Consider the following 9,314-nt stretch of genomic DNA (forward strand, 5'->3'; position numbering starts at 1 on the left):
TGGGTGAGTTCCCTGGAACACTGGGGACACATATTCATGTATACATGACGTACAAAAGTGCATTTTGCATGATAGGTCACCTTTAAGTGTAATTTGGCATGCTTTTATTTTGAAGGCGAGTTTACGATGTTGATAGGAAGTTGTTGTTGCTAAGAAAACAAGAAAAGCTTCACAGCGGGCGGAACTTGTCATAAATTCCGCGATAACAAAACCCACCCATTTAGAGGGAAGATATGATTGATCAATTGTACTGTCATTTGACATTACTCTCTCGTTCAGTTACTATAGCGGGTCCTCTGTGAATTTACAGCAGGACCACCAATCAGCTCCTGTCTTCACAGTAACTCGCCGAGGCGGCCATAGGAGCTTCTGTCATTTAACCCGTTCCATTCAAACAGAAACTGAACAGGCATATTCAAAGGATTTATTTATTTGGAAATGTTATTTTAAATATAATTAAATCAAGTTATTTTGGTAAAACTAATGAAAAATATTTGTAAAAAAATATTTATAAAAAGATATTTATATAGGCCGGGACTCGATTAAAAAAATTAATCTAATTAATTACAGGCTTTGTAATTAATTAATCGCAATGAATCGCATTTTTAATCGCATATAAATATTTGACCTGAGAACAGTGAGAAGCAATTTTTTTCACATGGATTTTAGTATACCATTGAATAATGACTGAATACATAAGCTTAAGCAACAAAACATTGTTTATTTTTTTCAATGAGGTTCTTAACCAAGACCAACAGAAAAGTGCAATTTTTTGCCATAAAGTGTAGCAATAGCATATTTAGGAATATAGTACATTTCAGAGATTCAGGTAGCCTATAGGTAGGTAGACCTTCTGTAAACTATAACACTTTGTTTTTTAAGTATAACACAATACTTTCAAGTACATTCAGAACATTGGAAACCCTGACTATTAGAAAACATCTCTCTGTTGCTTCAGAGGCCATAACAGACTTTGTTGATTTACCAACAGTTGATTTAAAAAATCTAATANCCGCGGTGCAAAAATAAGTGCGATTAAAATGCGTTAATTTTTTTAACGCGTTAATTTTTGTGTAATTAATTAATCTTAATTAACGCGTTAAAGTCCCGGCCCTAATATATATATATATGTTTTTAACCTTTTAAATATTATTTTGTAGAATTTGGAGAGGGCCTAGAGGGCCCGGACGGCACGCCACTGGGTTTGAGGTACAGTAAGCCAGTTTCATTATTCCCCAGTGTTTACTGACAGATACTGGAAAGGCCTCAGTGTGCAGTCCTGGCTTCATTATCCCACGCTGCTACGGGTAGAGAAAGAAAAGGACACACACAACACACACACACACACACACACACACACACACACACACACACACACACACACACACACACACACACACACACACAGCAGCAGCATCTCACAGAGATATTTAAGAGGGTGCCACAACAGGGAGTTTAATATTTGCGAATATTTAAGACCACATTTTTGCAGCATGAGAATGTCTCCCACGATCTGAAATGAATAAAACATGACTCTCGCACATTTGTTTTTTGTCTAACTCATAACAAACACTGGCATAAGGGTGATACGATTCAATGTTAATTTCCAGGAAACAAAGTTAGTGTTGGAGATGATGAGCATCCAGTTTGTCATGTTAAGTTATGAGCACCTCTGTTGCTCAATGGTGACTTTGTCTTTGAGCAAGGGAGAACTGTAAGAATTGAAAGCTGTAATCCGTCACACCACTCATGATAAATCTCGCTGACAGTCGCTGTAGGCATCCCAGTCAAAAAACGTACATTTATAGGCCCTATTACAGTTTAAGGATTATAATTGAATTTTTAGTATCTGTTTGACTTTGGTTCAGAGCCCTGTGCTCCTTTCAGAACATTAAAACACTATTTCACTCACCCTTTCCTCCTCCTCTCTGAGGTCCGGCATGGTACTGATACACAAGCTGATGACCGTCACTGCGACCATGATGACCGACAGGCAGGCAAAGATCTTTCCTGGTATGCCAGACTGCGGATTCTCCACCATATCTCTCAGCCAGTTCATCACTTTCCGGTATCTGGTCTCTTCCACCGGCATACGCTGCATGGCGTTCCTCTGCCTGCACTCCTCCTCGTGGCGCTCCAGCTCGTTCATCTCCTCAATGCGCGTGTACATCTTCCTCTTGCAGCAGCGCTCCATGTACGTCAATTCCACCCCCCAGTAGGTGAGCTCATCATGCAGGGAGAGGACGCACATCTCCCGCAGAATGCGCAGTTTACCCGCAGCCAGGAAGTTGAGGATGACCCTGAAGGCAGATGGCGAGCGATCGAAGAAGAACTCCTTGCAGGCTTCGTCATAGTCGTCGCAGACGCTGGCGATGTCCTCAGGAGACCGGCAGCCACAGAGGCGTCCAAGGCGTGTGAGAGGGAACTGCTCCAGGGTGGTCCAGGGGAAGGTGTAGCGGTTTCCCCCTACGTTGATCACCGCCAACAGGGCGTGGTCGATGGACACCAGATCCTCCGGCCGACGGATTAATTGAGCCCTCTGGTAGTACACACCCTGGAGAGTGGACAATGAAAAGGTGACATTTTGACAACTTATTTGAAACAATTATTCAATTTTTTTTATATTTGATTGTAGTAAAAGTCGTACTCTTACCTTGATGGTCTCAGTCTCGGGGATCTCTGTGAAGATGCGGTCGAAACTGCTGTCATCACTGAGGGACAGATTACTGAAATCATGGTTGGCGTTGCTGATGATGGGCATTGCAGCATCTGGAAAGCTCGCTGCTCCGGACTGGGCAGCTCAGACCAGGTAACGAGGGCAGAACGAGTCTACAGATTGCTCCAGGCCAACTTTCTGGCCTCAGGAAACAGCAGTCCTTTCCTTAATCACAACCTCCAACAGCTCACGTCAAAGCTTGCACAAGAGAAAAGAGATCCTGCCACAGCCCAGGTCTATTGTAGACGAGCAGATCATAAACATTTCTGTATCTTTCAGTCCTTTTGGCCTCAGAGCCCTTCATAACAAGATGTTCTCCAATGACATATAAGATATGGCTTTGGCTTCCGACCAACAAAGGCAAAACACAGAAAAGGAGAGGAACGAAGAGTACCAGGAATCCTTTTGTCACATTTGAACGTGGGTGAGTTTTGACATTTCCATCAGAGGTCTTCAATAGACAGCATATCACGTTTCAGCATCAGATCAGTGGGTAATCCTGGTCTGTAGTGAGAGTCTGGAAAAGGAGAGCCCCGATAGAGAGTGGGTTAGGATTGATCAGTGGCTGAAAGCTGCAGAGGATGAGCTGGATGAGTCAATGAGGTGTCCTGGGACTGTGCAGGATCCTCAGTGTTGCTGCAGCAGGATTAGTGAGGACCTGGAGATGTAGTGGCATCATGCAGCCACTGAGAGAGAAAGAGAAATGTCAGAATGGAGCTATGAGAATGACTGAGGTTTAGACGTGACAAAGACTAGGAAAGAGATGTGTGCAAAGACAAAAAAGGGTGAGGAGATAGTACACCTCAATGAGACTGCAGTACTGTAGGCTCCACCCTCCTCTTTCACTTCATCACAGTCACACATCAGATCTGTTGCTATAAATGACCAGTATGGTCAGCACACAACTTGATCAGATAGTTATGGTATTTAGACTCAACATCCAATACAGCCAGCATGGATGGTTTATTTAGTATGGGTATTTAAAAGTCTAAAGATTAAGCAGAAAAGAACATTCAGGTCTGTGGTGTTATTCACACTCAGACTGAGTTTTGGTCGCTGTAAATGGGCAGAGATCCGAGCAACAGAGGGTCCAAAATATTTTTCTTGGCACTACAATTGCCCTGAAAGTTTTTGGCATCATTAGATGTTACAGTTGCCCAGAATGGTCCGCTGAGTATCAAAGCCTTAAATAGTTGTGGCTAATATCAAGCTGGGTCCTCTTATCACAGTATTTGTCATTTATTATGTGAATAACTCATAGTTCGTTATGTTCCTATTGCAGAGTTACATACAAAAATACCAGCTGCCAGCATATAAAGAAGTAAGAACTGCAACAACAAAACAAGGACAATAGACCTTTTCCACAGCTGACATTGTGATGGTCATAGAAAAAGCACAGGCTGCATTCCAGTAAGCCATTGTTGATGCTATCAATTTCACTTGTGTCTGGGCTGCTATGACATGTCAATGCATACCTTTTTGAGGTATGTTTTGATCTATAGATATAATACTTTGTGCGAGTGGCAGTACAATCAACCAGCTCGACGACCATCTGAGATGAAAGCCACTCTGTGAGGCAGTGGGTGAGAATGGTTTTAGTATTGAGTGGTTTGGTGGCAAAGGATGAAAGAATAAGACCCCAGTTGAAACAGATGGAATTATCCTTAGAGACTCATTGTTCCTTTCTTCTTGTATATAGCTTCTCCCGATAAAGCTGACATACATTTGGGTGGCTACCCTGTGATTTTCTCTTGCCAGCTTTTTTTGTGAAAAAAAAAGCAATGATAGATTTTCTACACAAGAATCTCTAAGGACAATTACAGACTTTTCTACATGTTTCTAAATACATATTCAGGTACCTGAGGTCCAGGTACCAATACCACACTGTGAAAATACACCACTAAAATGTAAAGTCTTGCATTCAAAACCTCACTTATATAAAAGTATGTAATTGAGTTTTTCTTGCAATAATACTGCTGAATTCATGTTTTTGTTGAATGTTGCTGCTGTAGTTCTTTTTGAGGAGTTAAAGCTACGGCCATGTATCGTATTCTAAAAAGATTCTCATATTTCTGTATCGTCAGAAAATCCAATGAGAACCATATATCACTTAAAGGTGGGGTAGTTAAGTTTGAGAAACCGGCTCGAGATACACTTTTAGTTATATTTCATGGAATTCTCTTAACATCCCGATAGCAATTAATATCTTAAGTGCTTTAACAAAAAATCCATAAAAAAATGTAATCTGTGGAAGCCGTAGTACTGTAAAAAGCAGAGGAGGGGCTATGTGAGGAAGTGACAGATTTTTTCCGGCTGTGTATTTTCAAATTCTAGCGCACTCAAGCTGGTTTCTCCAAAATGACCTACCCCACCTTTAATATTTAACTTTTCATGAGCTAAGAAATACAGCCATAGTTTCAGCTTTGTTATGATGCCTAGTTATGCTGTGTGCTGCTATAGGCTTAGACTGTTGGGAAGCTCACCTTTCTCCTCTCTACTTTATCAGTGGTGTAAAGTAACTAAGTAGATTTACTCAAGTACTGTACTTAAGTACGATTTTGAGGTACTTGTACTTTACTTGAGCATTTCCATTTGTTTCTACTTTGTACTTCTACCCCACTACAATTCAGAGGTAAATCGTGTACTTTAACTTGATTTAATACCTATATTTTGCAGATATGGATTTATTATGTGAAATATAATCAAAACTTAAATAAGACTTTAGTTCCACCTGGAGTAAATTCAAAAGCTTCCCTGCAGCATACCAAGTCATTAAAACTAGCTACACCTTTAGCAGCATTGATGCATCAATAATTATAATAAAAAAACATGATATAAATGATTCTTAAATGGGCCAATCTGCATAATGAGTACTTTTACTTTTGGTACTTTAAAGGGGACTTATCATGCAAAATGCACCTTTGTACGTCTTTTATACATGAATATGTGTCCCCGGTGTGTCAGGGAACTCACTAAGTGTCAGAAAACACAACCCTCTCTCTTTTCCTCCATACCCAAATCTCTAAAAACCGGGCTGCAACGGATCTGATACAGACTGATCCAGATTTGAAATATCTCTGAAGTCAGAAACAAGGAGCTCCGCCTATATGTGCAACTCTCCACCTATCAGGGGAATGAGAGGTTGCCGTGGCATGGTAACAGCAGGGGGGCGTGGTCAGCTGCAGCTCATTTGCCACAGAATCAGCCCTTGCAAAAAAACAGGGCTGGAAAAGAGCAAATAGAGCGAAATGAGGCATGGCTAAAATGCATGATCTGTTTGGTATTTTGAAAAAAAGAACTTCACAGACATGTTTTATATAGGTATGGCCCTACAATATATTATTCAAATATAGCATGATAGGTCAACTTACATTTTGATGCCAATAGCTTTTTACTTTTACTGAAGTCACATTTTGAATGCAGGACTTTTACTTGTAACAGAGTATTCCTACACTTTGATACTTCTAGTTTTACTGAAGTACAAAATCAGAGTACTTTTCCCACCTCGGCTCTTATAAGCACTTATTTTCCATAAAATAATTTTACTAACTCAGCATCCAGCGCATAATGCCCTGAGTTTTTGTAAATATAACATTCACATTTTATTTATTTTTCATTTGAATTGTCTATGTCGATGTTACCTTTTTTCCTAAGTAATTGATAGGTTTCTCTAGAAGTTTTGCCTGGTCCACTGTGAGGATCTAAGGACAGGGGGTGACATATGCTAATAGTGGCCTAAATAAACACAATGTTATTGATCAATTGATTAAGATCAATGGCGTTGAGTAAAAAGGACAATATTAATCTTTAAGATGTAGTGGAATAGTGGTAAAAAGTTGTATAACAAATGAAATGCTCAAGTAAAGTCATAGCACATCTCATTTGAACCTAAGTAGAGTATTTTAATATATATAAAGTTACATTCCACCACTGGCAGGCACCCATACAACACTCATCTGTCACTGTGACCAGCTGTGACTCACAGCCTTGAAGGTGTCCTATAAGACGAATACAGAGTCTAACAGGCCTGTGGGTGTGTCATAAGTACAATAGCACTACATCTTCTGTTCACAACAGCTTATATAGAGCAGGAATATTATCATCAGTATTGCGATTATTCTGCTCATTGACTATTTACAGTTGTACCCACAGGCTTATTGAATGTGTGACTGGACAGCAGCGACAGTTTGAAGCACTGGGCCGCACCAACAGGCTTCACTTATTCAGATCCAGGAGAATAGGATCCTGTACTGGAGGAACCAATAAAGAGAGCATGATAAAGAATATATTAATCGATTTGTATTCCCTGTGAATGTGGCCCTTTTTTCGCGGTGGGAAATTTAATTGAGTTATCAGCTTTGCTGTACCTCCCCCTGTTCTCCGCTGGACACAAGTAATAGACTGTGAAGCGAGGATAACAGAAGAAGTGGAGAGTAAACTTGCTCTTTTATTTTATAATTGGAGTTTAATAAAATGTGAAGGTGGAACGTTTTGCAAGATTAATTTACTTCGAACATATATACATTTAAAAAGTACTTAGGCCTAGTTAGTCCTGGCGAAGAAGAGTGGTTGAAAGATGTTGACTTGTTAATGATTTAACCACTAAAATAAAGGTTCTTTAATAATACCCATCCTCATTGTTGATCGCCATCCTGCTTTTTCCACTTGTTCCAAAAGCACCCAGCCCACTTTTCATTTACAGTTGAGTATACAGGGCAATCAGTCAAAAATAGTATGGAACTAAACTTTGCTTCTTTGCTTTTTTAATAGGTTTTTGTTATATTATACTGTCCTCTGCAAATTGCCCCCTCAGCAGTTTATATTAATTTGATCGGAATTTCAAATAAAATCACATTTTAAGTTTTATATGGGCACAGACAAATATCAAATCAATTCTCTTTCCTACATGTCTTTATGTTTCTATGTACATATTTAGTTTGTGATTGAATCATGCATCCAGTCTGAGAGCTTATATTATATTCATAGGCAAGTCAACTGCATTTGTCTGAAGCTAGTAGAGAGCATCGTCTCTTATGGATTCTCCGTCTCCCTCTCTCTCTCAACTTGAAAAAATAAACACACACACATGTATATAAACGCACACACACACGCACGCACGCACGCACGCACGCACACACACACACACACACACACACACACACACACACACACACACACACACACACACACACACACACACACACACACACACACACACACACACACAGGGACTATTTTCCCGTATCAAGCTTGGACCTTAATACGATTGGTTAATAATGGGCAATGAATGTGCTTCTCATGAACTAATTGTGTTCTATGATGAAGTGAATAGAAAACATAAAATGGGACACCTTAAGTCAAAGTCACATGTTATTAAAGGGCACCATTAAACCCCTTCCTATTATTACCATTATTGCTTTCTCATTTTGCTAAATCAAATGTCTATCTGTATCTTTATTATTCTACTGCATTTGTGGAGATAAAAAGAAAACAGCATTCCTTATTTTAAGTAGTGGGACAACATTACAACTTCAGACAAATACCTTCAAACCCCCAGTAACTTATGAAGTGCATCTTACCATCCTGAGCCCGGCACACGTCCCTCATAACGGCCAATTCAGCTTGCTGTGAAATCCCTGTGCCGCCTTGCAGTCCCTCCGATCATTCAACACTAAATCAGGATGGCAGCGATCATTCCCAACCGCCACATGTTGTAATAATAGCAGCTATACCTCTCCGGCTTCCCCCTCATCCGAGCCGGTGCAGGGCGCGCACGGATTCTGAACATACCAGAGATGGAAGCGGGTACAGGTCTGGTGCGCTGAAAACTGTCCCGTTACAGCTCGGTTAGTGGCGCTGCAGGAGGGGGGAGGAGCAGGGGAGGAGCAGGGGAGGGGGGAGCCGGAGCCGCGGTGCACAACACAGGAGAGTTCAAGTTTGCGTAAAGGTGACACAACTGAACAGGAGTAGCCTATGTGAGTGTCTGAGCTCCAGATTAGACAAAGGTGGCATTTTACCAAAAAATGTGTGCACTCGACTTCTCTCCTTTCCTTTTAGATAATCTGAAATTCAAGGACACTGAGGAGATGCTCTCAACCATGTTTCCTGCCCTGATCGCTTCACGCGCAACAGGGTGCGCGGTTACTCATTACCGTACAACCAAGTGTTACATACACTTGGGCATTACAGCGTTACAATTGAATGTAGAAATAGAAAGAAATAGTGGAAACATGTCTAAACACACCATAAAGTCAGTCAGTTAATGTCTCGTTGTATAATTCTTAAACTTAATTCTAATATGTTAGTCTGAAAAAAGTAAAGCAGTAATAAACTGTCCACATTGACATTTTCCCTGGGACTTGCACAATACTAAAAATAAATGGATTTTGTGAATATGCATTTCCTCTCTGTGAATCAGTAAAGGCTTATTTTATCTTATCTGAGGAGAACATATACATTGGCTGACAGGGGCACATGTGTTACAACAACCAACCCAGTCTCACAAAAAAAACGTGTAATAACTACGTTGGTCCACAACGTAGTATTTCTACAAAAACGCCTCTGAAATTGTAGGATCCCTGCGTTTTTTTTCACCATT

General features: G+C 40.4%; 1 protein-coding gene across 2 annotated transcripts in view; it reads right to left on the reverse strand.

Annotated features, from left to right (window-relative positions):
• LOC104960594 (potassium voltage-gated channel subfamily G member 4) overlaps window positions 1-8,520 on the reverse strand; it is a 29,901-nt gene extending 21,381 nt beyond the window's left edge. Inside the window, exons 1-3 of one of the 2 annotated variants that reach the window (XM_010788667.1) lie at window positions 8,296-8,520; window positions 2,654-3,233; window positions 1,913-2,554 (exon numbers count right to left, since the gene is read on the reverse strand). In XM_010788667.1, the coding sequence (XP_010786969.1) occupies window positions 1,913-2,554; window positions 2,654-2,761 (750 nt within the window). In that variant the 5' untranslated portion in view covers window positions 2,762-3,233; window positions 8,296-8,520. Of the gene's footprint in view, window positions 1-1,912; window positions 2,555-2,653; window positions 3,403-8,295 lie in introns of both variants that reach the window. The other variant, XM_010788666.1, reaches the window with a different exon arrangement.
• Window positions 8,521-9,314: the final 794 nt, after the last annotated feature.

This window comes from Notothenia coriiceps, unplaced genomic scaffold (genome assembly GCF_000735185.1).
Source record: "Notothenia coriiceps isolate Sejong01 unplaced genomic scaffold, NC01 NC01_scaffold00032026, whole genome shotgun sequence".
NCBI classification, from domain to species: Eukaryota; Metazoa; Chordata; class Actinopteri; order Perciformes; family Nototheniidae; genus Notothenia; species Notothenia coriiceps.